Raw genomic sequence first — 21,183 nt, 5'->3', positions numbered from 1 at the left:
CTCAATACCAGTGTGCTTCCAGAGAACTAGAAGTAGTAAATTTAAATTTTAAAACTGACTAAATACTAATCTATGTCATTATTGTTGATTACAAAGTCTTTGAAAAAATCTTCCATAAATATTCATATGATTCTCTGAGAGATCAGATTACATCACACAAATATGGATTTGTGAATCATAGCTCGACTCTCATGAACTCGGTTAAATCTTTCATTACGTTATACCAAATGTAGAAGAAAGAGGTCGAATTGATACCTGTTACTTTGATTTTAGAAAGGCATTCGACACAGTTACAAATACGGTTTTTCTACACGAACAAGGTTCATTGGATATTACGGATTTCATGCTATCGTGTATCAAGTCCTATTTACCTAAAAGAATATTTAGAGTTAAGGTAGCTGAAAAGAGCTCTGAACAATTTGCAGCAACATCTGATGTACAAGGTTCCTTTATTAACGGAAGCATTAACGGATTCAAACTGAATCCGTTAATGCTTTTTGTAATAATGGTGTAGTTCAGAATATACCATCAAGAATATTTTTGTATGCTGATGATCTTAAAATTTGTACCAGTGTTAACTTTAAACATGGTAAAAAATTGACTCAACGAAATGTAGATCGAGTTTTCAAGAGGTTCAACAACAACCTTATTTCAATAAAACCTGAAAAAATGAAATAATTTAATTATATTTCATAGGTAAATACTTGCCGCTAAGTATGCTTTTACAACTGGTCATGACATATTGCATTGGGAACTTTTTATGCTGAATTCAAAAATGTAATCAGAATTTTTCCATGGCAATTTTTGCGTAGTAACATTTTTGAAGTATTTTTGGCAGAATTTAATATATTCTTTTAGGGATAACTTACGTACATAAAATAATATTTTATATGATTTCTAACAAAGGACAAAGGGTACGAACACAATATTATGAAGGCAATAGCTTATATGCACGATTACTCATTTACTGTAGGTTCTGATATGTCAGCACAGAGCAGTCTTCCAAGTCATACAATTAACACACTAGTATTGTTTAAACGTTTGCTATGTTTGCGCATACTGTGGTTTCATTCTGTTTTTGATTTACACTTACTATATAAAGTGTGTTGTGTTAGTGAACAAATATTCCAAGGAAGTAATTAAATAATCCAGACAACTTCTATTACGTATGTGGGGATTTTATGTTTAAAAAACTGCTTCATTATTGTCAGATTCCGAGACCCACCAACCATATATACGTTCCTAGCAGTGCTTCTAGGAATGGCGGCTTCAGCCGCCGTCACCACCGCAGAAGTGAAATTTTCTGCCAGAACATCTAATGGCAGGCCATCAAGGTCTCAAGAAAAAATCTTCAGTCTGGACTCCAACAAAGAGGAAAATTTCGGCCAGTACGCCCTCCTATGCAGGAAGCGTTCCCAGTAAACAGGAAAGTGTCCCTCATGGCCATCGCGCAGCTCATCCGCTATTTCGAAAAGTATCAACCGATGATCGCTAGAACAGTTGTCGACCACAGACCAGTCAAGGACCCTGCCAGGAATGTCCCTACCAATGGTGATGTCAATATTTGTACCAGAAAAGGCCCTTCGTCCGTTAACCGTACCGACTTATGTGGTCAACTGGTCTGCAACATTAAAGACCTCAAAATTGTACTGAGCAATGAAACTGTCAATTAGGCCACCGCCATGATCAGTGATCCCACTGTGCCAGAAAAGGCGACTTCGCATTAACATCGGCACCAATAAGGATTGGACCATTACCCACAATACGAAGGATCCTATCCCACTCGCTAGGTATTCCTCAGTGGGGTCCCTGTATTGGAAATATGAACTAACAACTGAAAGGTTCTGTCCGTGAATGGCAAGTCTGACCACAACATAATGCGCGTCAGAAACCTGCCGTATAAAGACACTATCAAGCGACTTCCTGCATAGAATAGCAGACATACAGGTTTGTCCTACACAAAACTTTTTCCAGCTGTGAAAGCCTGGCAGATCACCCCTAACGACATACGGGTGCTGCAGAAGAACAAAATCGAGACTCCGTCTCTCTACAATCTCACCTAACTCAACCTGGACACATAAGCACCCTGGGAATTTAGTTGACCGATCCTAACCATCTAAGGAATTAAAGTACAGCGCAACGACCCTTACGTAACAGCCACACTCCTTACTAACAACTGGGTGCTCATGATTCTTGTGCAACCTCTTACAGTTAGCACAGGCCGGAGCCTCGGACCTATGTGAACAATCGTCACGTTTGTGGTCCTCCTCGCCACAATGGGCACACACCAAGGCAAACTTACAAAATTTAGCCTTGTGACCATATCTGCAGCACTTGAAACATCTTTGGACATCCACGTACTCTTTTAGTGGGCAGGACCCTAAATCTATAAACAGTCTGCCTGCAGACGTAAATTTTTGAAAGAGACCAGAACTTACTCAAAGACTCCATGATATTTCTGGCTATCACGCCTACCCATTTTAAAACCAACCTGCAGTCTCGCCGGAAGGCGGCATCATCCAAATCAGAGTTCTGCTTCCTAATGAGAGACAAGACATCCTCGTCAGTCAGGTTACGGCCAATATCATGGACTATAATACGGGGCCTACACGTTCTCTTAGGGTCTATTTTCACATTCAGTCGCTTCACTGTCGAGGAATCTCTAATTGCCTGAATGGTCTCTGTATCATCCGTTACCATAATTAATCCCTTGGCGGTCTCTTTAATGTTCCTGATTTTGAGACGTTTCCGGTCACCTCGAAGGGCAACCTGGAGGTCTTACTTCAGCTGACTGCTGGACACAGTCGAGCCCTCCGCCCTATTAACAAACGCAACCTCAGATTTCTTAGAAGACTGGCTGGTTTCATGACTGCCCCTGACCACCTCAGTATACCTATGCGGTTGCATTGGGGGCTCAGAAACCGGTTTCTGAGCTACAATTACTTCTTTGGGCCTTGAGGCAAGATTTTCAAAACCCTCGACGAGAGCCGCTCTGAAGAATTCGAGTCGAGGCAATAATCTCCTCTTGGTAGCAGCACTAGTACAATTGGGATTTGCTAAATTGGAAGACAAGCCACCCAGTTCTGCCAAAACGTCACGGGGCAAAGGACCAGAGCTGCCAGGCCTGCCCCCGGTTTGTAAAAACTTTTCAATAAGTGGGTTCATGGGTGCATTTGAAACCTCATGCTATGGGTGGTAGGTGAGTTATGATATTTTCTTCTCCAGCTCAAACATTTTTACGTGAAGGATAAAGATTCCAACGTATCTTGTCTTTTCCGAGGGTAAAAAACGAAGGTGAAAGACCATCACATTCATCCCCCGATTACTCAGAATCTGTTGGATGATCACTGTATTCTGACTCATCATCACTTTCAGGATCATCCAATCTATCAGTGTTGTCACTAAATCTCCAAATGATGTTGTTGTCCAACATAGAATTTTGCTTTGTTGTTCCAAATATCTCTGCTGAACCAATTCGGATAACTTTTTACCTCTAGACATCATCATAAAATCAAATAATTCTTTATAAGCAACAAGATTAAGATTAAAAAATAATATATTATCATTTATAACTATTAGATATAATTATTGCATTGTCAGAGCATACCTGATAAATACTGAAGATAAGAACTACTAGAATTACTGTGAAACAGGAACCAGAACGTAAGAGCTCGCACAATGAGAAAAACTTTCATACACAAAATAAAATTGAACTAGAGAACTCATGCATGAGAATATCTCTCATACTAGATGACAAAACAAAACAAATATCCACTGCAGAAGCCCAGAGGAGACTGATGCAAATGATACTGTTTTCAACCATTAATCAAAGCCATAAAAGTCAGCTAGAGAGTGCCTCAGTCGTCATTCATTTCTACAAACTATTAAGGTCGCTGATGTATTTGAAATGTGAGAGAATATCTCATAGCATGAGTCCTGGCTGGTTAATAACACTAAAATCAAAGAAGAAATGTTTTTGGGTCCCCAAAAAAGAACTTTGATTAAACATGGACAAACTGTTAAGCCGTCAAAAAATCAGAAAGGAAGTCATTTAAAAGTAGTATGTGAAACTTTTCAGAAAATCATTAATCTCACAACTATCATGATATTGTGGGTAAATTATTACAGTCATACAAACATACGAGGTGCAATATGTCTAAAAATTCATTTCTTGAATTCAAACCTGTATTTCTTTCCAAAGAATCTTAGTGCTATCAATGACGAGTAAAGGAAATTCTTCCACCAGCAAATCTTATTCATGGAAGGCAGGTACCATCAACAGTGGAGTACAAAAATGTGGAATAATACACAACTTTCCACAAGGAGTGCAATAATCGCAGATTATTGTTGGAAGCTAAAGAGGGATGTTCAAAACTCTAAACACAAAAGGAAAACAGTAACTACCACATTTTTGGTAAGTTTCTTTTAGGTAAATTTCTTTCAAATTTTACCTATGTATCACAACAAAAAGTGGTGAGTGCTGGTGAAAATCTGTTTGCATGTTTGAAGCATGAGAAGTTCTGTTAGAATCACATTCATATTTTGTTCCTTGTGCCAAAAAAATTTAATTTTGTTTCTCAGTGTTACCTCTAATAATTTCATTCTAATAATTCTCATTCCTCTAATAATTCATGTTTACAAACTGCAAACAGTAATCACAGCCCACACCTCACACAGGCCAGAGATATATTATTGAGGAAGATGAAACAAATGAAAAAATAATTGGTGAAAAAATCCTGACCCTTGCGAAAAATAAAATTCAAGTCCAGTTGATCTAGAACCCATCATGGTGACCACTACATTAACCACCCAGCCAATTAACAATGATGATAACTTTGATGTGATTGAGACATCTAAAAGAAAAATAATACACTACATTTTATTCCAATCAAAACCAGTTTGTCAATTTCAGAAACTCTAATCATCTAACAAGATATCCAGATTTCACATTATGAAAACAGTGTTGTTTCTATGTGAGGTCTTAATTCCTTTATATGTGTGGTATACAGCCTGAATTTAATAAACAAAGACCACAGGAATCTTTGTCAGAGTTTTAGGGAAATAACTAGTCATAAAAAATTAGTCCAAGTAGGTTACAGTATGATAGATTATGCTGCCTCTCCTGAAGAAATTCAGATGTAATTTATTTTAAGAAAAACACGTGTAATTTCTGGTATGATAATCATGATAATCAAATACTTGATTAAGGAAGAGAGTTAAATAGAAGTAAGAATACTTCATGGTATACTAATATAACAATAAATTAATGATTAGTAAATCATAATTATTGATAATTTAAAAGAAATACGAAAGTTATAATTATACAAAAAATATGTAAATAATATATGAATTTATATTATATTTTATATTTATATCTTTATAGTTATATTATTATGCAGAAAATTGACTAAATTTTATAATTTTTCAACAGGGAAATAGTGCCAGTGAAAAAGCAAGGACACTTCACCATATTAATGAAAATAAGGAGTCAAACAATTCCAGACAAGAGAGCAATCATCGTCAGCCCAAGTAAGTAACAAATGCAAATTTTTTGTTTTATTTTACTTCATACTATATGAAATAAGAAATTATGAGTTGCTTAAAAATTAGCATAGTTCTTTTTTAAAATTAGAACCTACTTTCAAATGGTATATTTAGAAATAATATATAATCACTAATCTGCAGCTTCAATTTATGAAACACATTGTTTCATGTAGCTTTAATATTTTACTTCTAAAGAAAATCTTATATCATCTTAGATAAATCATAAACACGCTTTAAATTTATAAATCTTATGAAATGGAATTTCTGAGCTCATCTCAATTAAGAAGTTTTCCAAAGCCAAAATAGATAGTAAAATAATGCAGAAGTAGATAATAGAAAATACCAATGAAATAAAAAGGTGGAAAACTACAGAACAATACTAAAAACAGCTGGAATAACACTAAATATCATTGGTTTTGGAATCAAAAGTAAGATGTAATATTTTAATGATGACTATCTTTTGTATTTATTTTGTGTTTTAATATAACTCACTGAAAGCAGTCAGCACTTCTTAAAAAAAGAATGCAATTACATAAAAAATTCTGAGTACATTAAGAAAGAAAGATTAGCACTCTAAATGTTACTTTAAACATCAGTGCTAAATGTAGTAATATATTTTTTTAAATAAATTTTGATTCTGCATTCTCTCATTTAAAAAAAAATGTAACTGTGAAAAGGCTGCTAAAAATAAGTTTAGAATATCACATGAGAAAATACGATGTTTCTTAGTAAAAGCAGGACCACCTCTAAAGATATTCTCATTATTAATTATATAAAGCAATAAAAGCTAATTCTTAAAAATTCATTACTCCTGCAAAGTTACATCACAGTAAAAAAAATAATTTTAATCATCTCATAACTTAACTAAGGCAGAATTGAACTCAAACTAATTAAAGTAGGAAATAATTGGGATAAGTGTAGGTTAAAAATATTTATTTATTCAATGATCGATATAGAAATTTTAATAGAACTCATTCCACCTGAACAAACAAACATTTCCAAAAACAAATTTGTACAGGTCTTAAAAGATTAAATCTTCACAATAACGACTTACAGTGTTTTAAAAATTGAGCTTTACCTAGCGTTCAAATTATTCCTCTCACAGATAAAAAGATCGATAACAATCTATAATTTATATTTAAGTTCTTTTAAGAAAACTTCCCTTCTAAAAGGAAAAAGAATTCTGACAGAATATCATTTAGTTTCTTGCTTTTAATATTAATACATTTTATTATTAGGAATAACATTTCTTACATTTTGTCTATCAAAATTATTTTTACCTTTCACAGAACAGACAACTTTGATGTGATTGAGACACCCAAATGCAAAATAGTACACATTGATTTTATTCCGATCAAAATCAGTTCATCAATTTCAAAAGATCTATCATCTAACAAGATATCCAAATTTCACATTAGGAAAACAGTGTTGTTTCTATGTGTGGTCTTAATTCCTTGTATAGATGTGGTATGCAGCCTAAATTTGGCTTCAGCCAGCTGTGGCCACAAGAGTATCTACTTCTTGTTCTGTCAGAGTTTTAAGGAAATAACTAGTCATATAAAATTAGCGTGAGTGTATACATTGTGATAGATTATACTGCCTCAATGATTCCTGAAGAAATTCAGATTTAAGTTGTATGATTATAATCTCTTTCACATAACATTACATGCTTGTATTTAGAAGTATTGAATTTTAACTACAGTGAGTGATTGATGTCTTTGGCTCTTAATGTAAAGTGTATATTATGCTTCGTTAGTGCCTGGCCTTCCAGCAGATTTACTGGGCCCTACAAATACAAAAGCTGTGGGCCTAAATGCTTATTTATTGATAATATCACATTAGCGGTCAATTTTGATTTCTGGTTATGCTCTGAATAACATTTACTGTATGGTTTTCTTGTTACACCATTTTCACAGTTGAGAATAATATAATCGCAACATAAGTAATTTATGTTAATTTTTTTTGTTTTATTTTAACTAATCGTAATGTTATTCACTAAAATCTGTAACCCACAACAAAATAATTTCATTTTAAAGGTTTATAGATATAGTGAAAAAGTGTTTACAAGCTGTTTGAAGAATGGACAAATTACCATGGAGAAAGAATATCAGGATGGTACATATAAGTAGGGCACATATACACAAAAAATTTTATTTTATTCTTTATTGGTTATTGTGTACCTTCAAGAGTAGATTTATACATTTGTGTAAATTTTATTGCACTGTACCTATTTGTGAACTCTTCTAATAATTTCTCCCTTTTGTTCTTACTTTATATATCAAGGTTAAATTTCAATTTATTGTATTAAGAGATAATAAAATAAAATGCATAATATTTTACTAATATTATTTTCACTATTTATTTATATATATATATATACACACAACGTTCGGAAAGTCGCTGTGCAGTATGCTTTAGAATTATGTGATACATTCTGTTTTTTCGGCGTTAGGTTGGTTGATTTGTGGGTTCTTTGAGCGTTGCTCACTAATAAACCACGACATCAGTTGTTGAGTTGTGACTGAATTAGGTTTGTTTCATTTCGTGTTTTTTCGTTTATCGGAATCAATAGTTGCGAGAAACGTAATGGTACTTTCGGTAGAGGAACGCATTGTTCTCGTTCAACACGTCTTTCATGAAGGTGACAATTCTACTGATTAGTGAAGCAGAAGTTTTCTGAAAAGTTTCCAAATACTTCTGTTCCTCATGGCAATGCAGTTCGAATTGTTATCGAAAAATTTCGGGTAACAGACTTTGTTGAAGACTCTGATCGAAGTGGAAGACCACCTAAATGAACAGAAGCTGCTTGATATTTCGTATGCTTGACTGAAAGTTCATCAAAGTCGATTCATAAGTTAGCACAGCAGCAAGATAATCGGACTTGCTACCGCAATAAAGCTGTAAGAAAAGAATTGAAAGTTTTCCCTACAACTTAATATGTGTTCAAGAACTGAAACCTACAGATCATGCCAAAAGACTAAATCTCTCTATATATAAAAGAATGTCCTGACTGACTGACTCATAATCAACGTACGCCAAAATTATTATAGGTAGAGATTTGAAATTTTCAGGGTACCTTCGTATCTTTAAGTAGGCGTGCACTAAGAAAGGATTTTACGAAATTTTGATTTTAAGAGGATCAAATGAATAATCGATAGTATTTTCAGTATCGATTTATTTGTGTCGAAAATATTTGTGTTTTAAGATCAATTGATATTAAATGAATTGATTACGGTAGTAAAATTTATTAAAAATTTAATTTAAATTTGTTATTTATTGGTAATAATTTAATTTTTAAATGTATTATTAATGCTGTTATTTATTGTTTATTTCTTCTGGCTCTTATTTGGTGTTGCTTCTTCCTACCGATCGTTTATGAACATTTAAGAAAAAACAAATCGTATAATTTTTTATTAGTCAACAGGTTAGTGTAGTGTTTCAAAAAGTGAATGAACATGTCAATTGAAAAGATAACTGCAACGACACGTTAATAATCCAAACAGTTAAACCTATCAAAGGAGATGGTGCATGCCTGTTCCGAGCACTTGCTTTTCACTTATTCAGTGATGAAGAATGATGCCAGGAGGTACGAAGCACAATCGTTTCGTACGTGGCTGATCATTGGATTGACTTTTCTCATATGTCTTACAAATCTTCAAATGGTGACAAATTTGCAACTTGTGAGGAATATGTACGCGAAATGTCCATTCAGTCTTCGGTGGTTATTGCGAATTAGTTGCAGCTGGTAAGATTTTTCCATTTTTATTTGAAGTTACAACTGCAATCTTTATTGGAAATTTGGTTCTGACATATTGCCCGTAAAAAGACTGCGTCTTTCTGGGAATATTAATAGTGGTCATTTCGATGTTTTTTTGCCTGATTTAGAAGACAACATTTCACAAAATTCTTCTTCAACTAATTCCTGTTAGAAATAATAAAACGCGTCGTGCGAGCGTCTTTCACGAACAGAACAAGAAATAATTAAGTCAAAAAAGCGGCGAAAAATTATACACAAATCAACCCTACACTTACGCCAATTATAGAATAGCTGTGAAAAAGTATCAACAAAATTATTCAGAAGTCCATAGAGCTGCAGTAGTAGCCTATCAAAATAGGCATCCAGAAGTGCATAGAACCGCTGTAGCTACGTATCAAAGCAATCATGCTGAAGTTCATAGAGCATCTCAAAATCGATATGAGTGCAAGATTCCAGGGATTCGTACAGAAAATCGTTTGCGCCCATGGAAAAATAAAAGATTGTCTGGTTTGGCTTATGATCCTAATATAGATTATAAAAATGACATTAGAGTTATGACTGAAAAATATCAGTTTTGTTATGCTCTTAAATGCAAAAATGAAACATCTGGCATGTGCTGCAATTCTGGAAAACACAGCTAGAAACTTTGAAACCAACACCTGAACCATTATGTGCTTTATTAAATGGCACATATGGTTCCATTTGGAACCAGGGTGCCATGGGGACCACCCATGATAGGGATCAGGGTGAATGGGAATCACCCTGACCATGCCCACTTCATTGATCGTAGTAGAAAATATAACGCTTGTTTTTAGATGACATCTTTTGGTGCTAAGAAGATTGTTAAAGATTTTATGCCGACTTTTAAAGTGCAAGGCTAAGTTTACCATTTATTTTTGACTTCAAAAAGTCAGTATCAGCTGCCAGTTTTTATGCATACAGAATCATGATAAGAGAAGGAGAAAATATTCATTTGCTACGTTATGGTGCTTTATTTAATCAGTACTTAGTCGATATGTACACCAAAATAGAAACTGAAAGATTAAATTTCAAATTTAATGCAATCAGAAAAAGCTTAGGGCAGATAATTATATCCATTTAAAAGATTCAATAGGGAGACAAGACGTTTAAGCAGTCAACTAGGTAAAGTCGTGGTTTTGCCATCATCTTTCACAGGAGGTCCACGATATCTGCACGAACGAGTTCAAGATGGACTAATGTATGTTCGACATTATGGCAGTTCAGATTTATTCATAACTTTTACATGCAATCCCAAATGGAAAGAAATTCAAGAAACATTATTACCTGGGCAAAATCATTATCATCGTCTAGGTATCATTGCAAGAGTCTTTAATCGTAAAGTTAAAGAGTTAATGGACCTATTAGTAAAAGGAGAACTTTTTAGAAGTGTGAAATGCTTTATGCGTTCAATTTAATGACAGAAACGAAGCCTGCCACATGTTCATATATTACTCTGTCACAAAGTAAAATTAGAGCAGATATGATAGATAAATTCGTGTGCTGAAATTCAAGATACGGATCCACTATTACATGAGATAGTGAAAGCCAACATGATGCATGGACCGTGCGGGCTTTTGAATAAAAATTCGCCTTGCATGAAAGACGGTGTCTATACCAAGCGTTATCCAGCAAAGCTACTTCACAAAACTCAAAAAGGCGAGGATGGTTATCCAAAATACAGAAGACGATCAACAGATGACGGAGGTTTTAAAGTAAATATTAATTCAATGGATTTAGACAACAGATGGGTTGTCCCATACAACCCCGTATTATTACGAACTTTTAACGCATACATCAATGTTCAGTTAAATTTATGTAAGTACATCAATAAGGGCAGTGATCAAGCAGCTTTTGGTTTGTAGGAAAATGCTGACATTGATGAGATAAAAATATATGAATGTGGTCGATACATCAATAGTTTAGAAGCAGTGTGGAGAATCTTAGGATTTCCAGTTCATGATAGATATCCCTTCTTTATTCTCAAGTACCTTCTTACTATACTTGGCAGAACAATAAATTTGTTTGCCGTAAACGGGGAGAGGATGTAGAAGGTTGGCAAGGAATCAAAAAGGACCCAGCTTTGGGAAGAGTATATACTATTTACCCTAATAATGTAGAATGTTATCATCTTCATCTTCTCCTACATCACGTTAGAGGACCAACATCGTACAAACACTTAAAAACTGTAAATAATATTGTGTATCCCAACATCTAAAGCTGCATGCAAGGGACATGACTTATTAGAAGATGACCAACAATGGGATTTAACCAGAAGCAGCACTATGCCGTTCACCTTACAAAATGCAAGAACTTTTTTGTGTATTGTTGATATTTTGTCATTTATCAGATGCATTAAGTATTTGGAATAAGTACAAAGACAATCTTTCGGAGGATATTAAGCATCAGCACTTTAGACAGCATATGGAAAATAATGTAACAGAAGATGAAATATACAGAGCGTTTCATACTTCGGAGTTTCGAAAATTCCCCTTTTCAGATCATGTAGCCTTGGAACTGGTTACGTACGGCGTCAGTTTTAAAACGCTGTTACAAAATCATTTTGTATGACATCTAAGTCGGTTATTTTTTTTTATATTCAGAAAGGAATCAGTTTTATTACACAATTTGAACGACGTTTATACGATGTAAAATGTTTTATTTAAACTAGAAAGAATATGACCATTTTTTTCTCAGAAATGTTCTTGTGTGTGTGTGACTTGTGTATTATAATAGCTATGAGGATTACGGATTTATTTATTATTTACAAAAATAGCTTACTAGCAACATATCGATGTATTGAAACACATAATAAATTATGATTTACGGCACACAAAAAAAAGGAATTTCTGGTCGTAAATACGTCACTTTTACTTGAGTTCTATAAATATCTTTTCAGACAAATGATACCGGTATACATGTAACACACATCGATTCGTAATGAATAACAGTAAACAGTAAAAATGGGTTTTTGTCAATCTCAATAGTCTTTTGAGTGGTGGGGATTTTTATAAAACGTAGTTTTCTGAATCTACTTTTATCGTATACTAACATATGTTACTAATCTATGATTTATGACACGGATTTTTCAACATATTTTGCCCAATTTTCAACCAATTTGCTTGAAAGTATTATTTTTAAAATCAGTAAACTATGTTTCATAAACACAAAACAAAAACAAAAATTTCGCTAATAAAAAACGCGGTAGAAATGCGCAAAAAATATTCTGCAATTAAATTATCGTAATTTTTGTACTGTTTCAATTTTTTTGTTGTTACAGGCATAAAAAATATCCAATCGTAAAAGTTTTTTTGTCAGAATCTGTTAAATCTCTTTAATATACTGTAATTTTTTGACATTTTTTTCAAAAGAGGGTAGCATAAGACTATGAAGGGAGGCAATCAGATACCAACATATTTTCGCGGAGCGCTAACCAACCGCGGATCATTGTGATGGGAAAAGGTTAACAAAAACCTATTTCACTCATAAGAATAAAACGAGTACTGTACGAAAGAGTACTTCAAATAGTTTTTTCCACATATACTAGGGAGTTAGTAAACCATTTGCTCGCTAGGTGTCGACAGTAGAGAAAATGGCTGCCACGGGAAGCGAGAAGTCATTTTGTGTATTAGAATTTCACTTGTCAAAGTCAGTAATTTCTGTGCAACGTGCGTTTCGGTTGAAATTTCATAAGGAGCCACCAAGTGACAATTCAATTCGTGCATGGTATAAACAGTTCAGTGAAACCGGTTGCTTGTGCAAGCGAAAATCAACTGGTCGTCCATCAACCTCAGAAGTCATTGTCGAACGTGTGCGTGCAAGTTTCATTCGCAGTCCGTCAAAATCGACTGCGGCTGCAGACAGAGAATTAGGAATTCCGAAAACAACAGTGTGGAGAGTTCTCCGTAAACGTTTATTATGCAAACCGTACCGTCTTCAATTAATCCGGAGTCTTTCTGATGGAGATAAAACACGTAGGCTCGATTTTTGTTTACAATTACAGGAAAAGATGTTGTTAGATAAAGGTTTTCTAAACAAGATAATTTTCAGCGATGAAGCTACTTTCCATATTAGCGGCAAAGTAAAGCGTCATTACGTGCGAGTTCGGGGAACTGAAAACCCACACGCTTATATCGAACACATTCGGGATTCTACGAAAGTAAACGTATTTTGTGCGATCTCTCGTGAGACAGTGTATGGGCCGTTCTTTTTTATGGAAACAATAGTAACCGGCATGATATACCTGGATATGTTACAATTATGGCTTATGCCTCAGCTACTCAACGACTTCATTTTGCAGCAAGATGGTTGTCCTGCCCATTTTCATAACGAGGTTCGAGAGTACCTTACCACAACATTACAACGGCGCTGGATAGGACGTGCGTCTGAAGAAGACCAACACATTATGCTGTGGCCACCAAGATCACCAGACCTCACGCCATGTGATTTCTTTCTCTTGGGTTGCGTGAAAGATAAGGTGTTTATCCCATCAATGCCGCACGATTTCGCTGAGCTAAAGGATCCCATAATCGATGCAATCAACTCAGCGAAAAAGACATGTTAGAACGAGGTTGGCGAGAGCTAGACTTTCGTGTTGATGTGTACCGTGTCACCAAAGGAGCACATATTGAACATTTATAGATTTTAACAAAAACTGTTTGAGTCCCTGCACTACCTCGTACAACTTTCATTTAGGTAAGTGAAATACTTTTTTTTGTACTGAATTTTTGTAACTCCTAAGAGCATTATGAAACGTTCTGTATAATAGATATTTTAAATTTAGGTGATCAACGTTTAAAAGAATATGGTTTACCAGTACCATTAAGACTTGGTGGAATTTTGACAAACAGAGAATATTTTAGGGAAACCAATTATGATGTTATGGTTTTGAGTGACTTTATGTTGGATAATGAACCATCTTTGACAGATGAACAACGTTCTGTCTACAATCAAGTTATAAACAGCATTGCATCAAATTCAGGAGGTGTATTCTTTTTAGGTGCTTCTGGTGGAACAGGGAAAACTTTCTTGACTAATGTTCTTTTGGCTAAAGTAAAAAGCACTCACAGCATTGCTTTGGCTGTTGCATCATCTGGCATCGCCGCTACTCTATTAACTGGAGGAAAGACTGCACATTCAGCTTTAAAACTACCACTTAATCTCAATATTATCGAAATTTCTACATGCAACATCAGTAAAAAGTCTAATATGGCAAAGGTTTTACAAGAATGTAAATTAATTATTTGGGATGAGTGTCCAATGTCATATAAGGAAGGGATTGAAGCTCTAAATAACTGTCTCAAAGATACAGAAATTCAAATATACCCATGGGAGGAGTTACTGTCCTTTTAACTGGAGATTTTCATCAAACTCTACCAGTAGTGCCTAGAGGAACTTGAGCCAACGATGTAGAGGCATGTATCAAGACTTCATATCTGTGGCCTCATATTGTAAAACTCTCTCTTACTAAAGATATGAGAGTGCACCTAAAAGGAGACAATACTGCTGGACAATTTTCTGAGCTTCTCTTAAAAATAGGAAATGGCGAATTCCCTGAATCTGAAGGAAAAATTACTTTACCTGTGCATCATTAGGAACAGTAGTAAGTACTTTAAAAGAGCTAATAGATATAATATAACTTGATTTTCAAAACTTCAGAAACAAATCTATGGACTGGCTATGCAAGAGAGCCATTTTGACTTCAAAAAATGAAACAGCAACTAAAATATATCAAATATTATTAGAATCATTTCAAGCAGAAAGGATGGAATATAGATCCGTTAATTCAGTATTTGAAGTTGATGAAGCAGTTAATTACCCAGTTGAATTTCCCAATTCTCTCAGTCCACCTGGGTTTCCACCAAATGTGCTAACTTTGAAAGTTGGTGCTCCAATTATATTATTGAGGAATCTTTGCCCACCTAAGTTATGCAATGGTACAAGACTGTGTATAATTAAAAAACTTTTATTGAAGCTAAAATTATCACTGGGTGTCAAAGGAGAATCTGTGCTCATTCCTCGCATACCAATGATACCATTGGACTATCTGTTTGAATTTAAGAGACTGCTGTTTCCTGTTAAAGTATGTTTTGCAATGACAATAAATAAATCGCAAGGCCAAAAGTTACAAATTGTTGGGATTGATGTTAGAGAAAACTGTTTTTCACATGGGCAATTTTATGTGGCATGCTGCAGAAACAGCAATCCTTCAGGTTTATTTATTTTGGCGCCAGAAGGAAAACATCTAATGTAGTTGTAAATGTAAATAAATTCTGTAAGAATTTATTTAATTATAATAATTAATTATATAATAGAAGAATTAAATAAATTCTGTAAGTAATGCGTTTAAGAAGATTTTAGTATTTATTAGTGTTAGTATAGTATTTATTTATTAGTATAGTTTTAGTATTTATTCACAGGCCCAGTGCTTTTAAAAATCACTGGGCCTGTGAGAGCTCAGATGGAAAAAAGGGTAGACTTATTTTTGGGAGCCTGCAAGTAACTATGATGATGAATGATAAGAACAGCAAGTTCTATTATCTATTTCTGACATTATCTCTTAAACATAGCAACATAATAAGCAAAAGCATCACTCCAAAACATTCAATAAATATGTTTAAAATTCAAATATCGTGTGGGCAAAGCCACAATGGGTAACCTGCTAGTGTGTGTGTGTGTGTGTGTGTGTGTGTGTGTGTGTGTGTGTGTGTGTGTGTGTGTGTGTGTGTGTGTGTGTGTGTGTGTGTGTGTGGGTGTGTGTGTGTGTGTGTGTGTGTGTGTGTGTGTGTGTGTGTGTGTGTGTGTGTGTGTGGGTGGGTGGGTGTGGGTGTGTGTGTGTGTGTGTACATGTGTGATAAATGAAAAGAAGACATATGGTTTCATTTTATTTTTAAATATTTATTCTTAGGTTATCAGTCTCATAAAATACAAAACTATAGAATAATATAACAAAACAAAAAATAAATTGAACTAAGACTAGGCCAAGCTCACATAACCTTTTGTCATAAATCCTAGGTTTTTGAAAGTAGAACAGGCCATAATAGATTATTTATGTAATTATTTTTCTTGCTTACTGCTTTTGTTTTTTTTTTTATGTGTAGAATTTTTGTAGAAATTTTTGCTTCATCAAAGTACTTTTAAGTAAGTGCAAAACATTATTTTTATAAATAATTAAATGTTACCGCTAGTCTGCAATATGCTAAATTGTTTATTACTACAGTAAATTGTACAAAAAGTCTTACAACAACTTTCTAAATTATTGGTGGGAAAAAAAGCGTGAACAGTTGTGGGAAAAGATGAATTTAGTGTAATGGGTTTTTAGAAAAAACTGCAAAGTGCAAACCCCCAACAATGAAGCATCAGTCATATTCTAAACATGAAAAATGTTCCAATACCAGAAAATGTTAAAGAACATAATTCAAAGAATCTAATATTGCTTTACATTGAAATTAAAATAATGAAATTCACCTTTATTCGTTAAATTCAGATTCGTTAGTTCTAAGCTATACAAATATAAAAATGATAATAGTAAGCCTTAAACAATATTTAAAAATAAATAAATTGGAATATTTTTAAACTTCTAAACAATAATAAATTGAAAAGTTCAGTTTGCAATATTTACAAATTAGTATTGAAGTAGTATGATTAACATAATTAACAAAATTATTATTTACAAATTAGTATTGAAGTAGTATGATTAACATAATTATTAAAATTATTAAACATAATTATTAATTATTAAAAACATAATTAATAAGAATGTCATTATTTATCTATGCCAGTAGATTAATTTGGGTGACAATCCTTCTGTACACTGTTAACACCAGACAACAAAAACAATTCATTGTGTCACACACACACACACACACACACACACAGAGCAGCAGCAGGTTTCATAAAATACATTGAAACTACTGAATACAAAGAGTATAGGAGTAAAAACTTCTTGGACCTCACTAAACATCGTCATCATTAAACATGAACAAGACACATTCAAGATCAACAGAAAAATTATTGAAATTTTATGTGATATTGTGTTAACACCTTCTGTGACACATAATTTTCAGTTAATTTATGTGAAGTTACTGAAATATTTTTAAAAGTTATGAGTTATCAATTCATTTTCTAATTACTCATTAATAAAGGCAAGCAGGATGGTTCCATTTCAGTTGGTTAAAGTATAAATTTCATTAAATTAAATTATTGTTGCTCTGAATGTTATTCAAAGTCAAACACTGTTTTATTAGTATACAGTTCTAAATGTTGAACCATCCTAATCAGGAAATATTGTCTAGAAGATAGTCTATTACAAAAATAACCAAGTGGTGAAGAGGTGATGGACCATAAAATGTGGAGGTAGCTTATAAAGAATTTTGAAATAATATGGACAAAGGAAAACCTGCAGACAAACCAACATTCTACAATTTTTCATTAAATATTATGGTATACTTTATTGATTATTATTGGTCATTCATATTGCTAGACTAATCTAGTTTCAATAATGCATTTAATAACACTATTCTACCATTAAAAGATGTGTTGTGTTACATACATTTCAACAACTTATGGTAATATCAGTTGCATGATGACCGTTTGGACACAATTAGCAGGACTTAAAACTCCAATATGATTAATAAAATAATTGCTTACAGTGACTTACTGATAACTTCATTCATCTTACAACCAAATCTTCATATGTAACAGAATTTCATTATTTTAGTGATGTATAAGATTAGAAAATAATGCAGAATTTCACCAAAAAATAATAAAATAATGTAAATATTTTTCTTTCATTTTTTACCATATACTCTTTAAGATTAATTCACTTTTTTATTTAAGTGTTTTAAATGATAAATGTTTCCAACAAACATAATAATGCAGAACACATTATATGATGTGATATTTACAGCTAAATCAGGTACATACCTGTTTCTAGACACCTGTATCATCTTGTTGCAATCAGTGATGCCAGGCAGTTTATAGCCCATATTGTCAACCCTCACCATAACTAAATAAATGAAAATAGTACAGATTGAAGATAAGCTTGTTATAGCTTGCAAAGGAAAAATGCAGAGATATAAGGGAATTCCACTTTATATTATAATTTTCTCATGAAACTAGAATAGTCAAAACAATAATTTTGTTGCACTTCATAAAAATAGCTTTATATGCCTCAACTGATCCATCACAACAGTCAGAAAAGAATTGACTGTTGTGTCTTCAGTTGTATCATACAATTTAATTTCACAGTATTCATCTCTATTTGATGAATAAATGTTATATTAGTAGAAACTCTTATTTTTTTAGCACTAATTTACTTTTGATAAAGTGTATAAATACATTTTAAATGTTAAAATATGTTCAGTATCAAAGCAAAAATCATCTGTTCGTCAAGAATAAATTTAATGCTTTGACAATATTTTTACTTATTTAATAACCTTTTACATTTCTATGACATCGCAACAGAATATGTGCGACCAAATCATTCAATTTGCTAATATTGGTAATCATTAAATTTTAAATAAGAATAATGTTACTGTTCTAATTATTAGCTTGTTTGTAAAAAGTAAATTAAAAATATGAAAAAGGCATGTAAACTATTGAAGAAAAAATCAATTATAAAGAAAAAAGTGATAAATCAACTTTAATGTCATTTTTTCTTTTGTTTAATGTAGTGCAAATTATGAAATAAAGAATGTTTCAAGTAAAATGAAGCAGGTACTCATTATTGGAATCAGTGTAATTTTAAGGTAAAATATAGTAGGTAATTTTTTTAATTACATATTTTTAATAGAGACAACTTAAATGTAAATATTTTACATACACACATTGTTTTTAGCAAATCTTTTGGTTAAAAGACCCAAGTTTTGATTCCTGTCACCATTTTAATTCCAATTCCTACTTTATTCAATTCCTGTTAACTTTTACCACTACCACACTAATATTTTTATTTATATTTGTGAACTACCGGTTCTGAATTATGTTCACAATTTTAATCGTCATTCTGACGACTGTAATGGATTCCAATCATTTATTTGCAAAATAAAATTCAGTTTCATTATTCTCTACATCTGTTTAGGAGTGATGAAATGATAAATGTGTTGCTTGATCAGAGTAATACTGATGAGCTTAATGAAGGTACATCATCATGGAATAAAAGTGATCATCCACAAGAAGACAAAGGTAGCTCTGTTGACGAACTTTCATCAATACTGCAACAATCTTTCTGGAGATATGACGGAGACAAGAAAGCAACCAGAGAGGCCCAAGGTTGTTTAAAATATCAAGTAAAACTACTTGCAATTTCTAAAATAAAATTATTAAATATTATTTAAAAGTAAATGTTCATATCCTAATGGATGTAACTGCTAGTTCATAATAATTTAAATATTAGTAGTTACTGAAATATTAAAATGCTTTTAAAACTTTGCCTGAAAAAATTGTTTTGTACTATCTCTTTTATTAAATAAATGTTATATACTGCATGTACCATAAAAAAAATGAATTGAGTGAGTTAACAGCATCATCGCCAGTCAGTAGTTACAAAAACTGTTACATGCAACAAATACTACGCATGCACCTAGTTTAAAATGTCTGCTTTCAGTTGCGTTTGAACTTTTATATTAGTGGCATATTTTGGCTGTTGAGATTTGATTAATAGCTCTGTCTTAAGAATGACTGGGATGTAAAAAGCTTACAGCCTGTTGTAAAAAAGAAAAAAAATTTCATTTTTTAACGCCCCTGAAAGTTGTTGCATGATATTCAAAACAAAAGATAAGAGATAGCAAAATATTATTTTATAAAAATTATAGTTTATCCTTATTTTTACTACAGATAAAACTTGATAACTTATCAGATCTAAAATTGAGAACTGATGTAATAAAAGAGTAAACTAATTTTAGAAAGTTCATCTGGAAAAAATAGATGTATAATAAAGATTAATTTTTAACATTATATAATACTACTTTGATTAAAAAGTTATCTGGCAAGAAATATTTGACAGAAATTAATTAGAAAAGATTAGATGAAAATTTAATCTAAAAATTAGATGCTTCATATGTGTCACAGATGTAAGAAAGAATGAGGCCGTGTAAAGAAATAAATGTATTAAAAACAATATATCCATTTCTGTCAAAATAATATATCATGTACAATGCTTTTTCTCGGTAGGAGAAAACATATATAAATAGGTATGTTTCATTTCTTATATTATAATTTGCCATTTTTTTCAGAAAACTGTCTTGAATTTGTTGTTATATTTAAGTAGAGTAGGCTGTAGTTATGTCCACAGATTTATGTATATTAAATTTTCAAAAATAAATCTTCAAAAATTGAACAATGCAATCCTTCAGTTTCTATTTATTGTTCTTAATAAAAATCACTGAATTATTAATGAAACCTTTTAAACAACCATTACTTTTGCAGCTGTCACTGGAATAACTGAAATTACTCGTAGTCTTTAGGTTGAAAGATGTCTTGCAACTGTCTGGGAAGAATTTCCCAGATTTTTTTAAAGAAATCTTCCCTAGATAGAATTTCTTTACTCCATCTTTGAATCTCCTTTCTACTATGGTTATCTTTTCATTAACTACTCTAATTTCAATTTTACATTTTTCAGCCTGTTGAAAAACTATCTTTTACCTCCCTTACTTCTAAAGTTATTTCCATCTTCCATCCATTTATAAACACTCACTCTGAGCTTCATATCCTGTAAGAAATATTATGGTAAAGTCATTACATTAGCAAATGTTTGCATTTGCTAATGTAATGACTTGCTTATTAGTCATTAAAGCTCAGAAAGGGTAAGCACATACATGCTCAGCAATTCTATCTGAGGTGACTGAAATACTATTTGCATCATTAAT

The 21,183-nt window shown here is 32.7% G+C and overlaps 1 protein-coding gene across 4 annotated transcripts in view; it reads left to right on the top strand.

The window, feature by feature from the left end:
* LOC142334213 (neprilysin-4-like) overlaps window positions 1–21,183 on the top strand; it is a 112,650-nt gene that overhangs the window by 32,283 nt on the left and 59,184 nt on the right. For all 4 annotated transcript variants that reach the window (XM_075382054.1, XM_075382055.1, XM_075382056.1 and 1 more), the window contains 2 exons: window positions 5,432–5,529; window positions 19,398–19,588. In XM_075382054.1, the coding sequence (XP_075238169.1) occupies window positions 5,432–5,529; window positions 19,398–19,588 (289 nt within the window). The remainder of the gene's footprint in view (window positions 1–5,431; window positions 5,530–19,397; window positions 19,589–21,183) is intronic.

The sequence above is a fragment of the Lycorma delicatula genome, chromosome 1 (genome assembly GCF_047948215.1).
Source record: "Lycorma delicatula isolate Av1 chromosome 1, ASM4794821v1, whole genome shotgun sequence".
NCBI lineage: Eukaryota > Metazoa > Arthropoda > Insecta > Hemiptera > Fulgoridae > Lycorma > Lycorma delicatula.
This window is presented reverse-complemented; position numbering and strand designations above follow the sequence as displayed.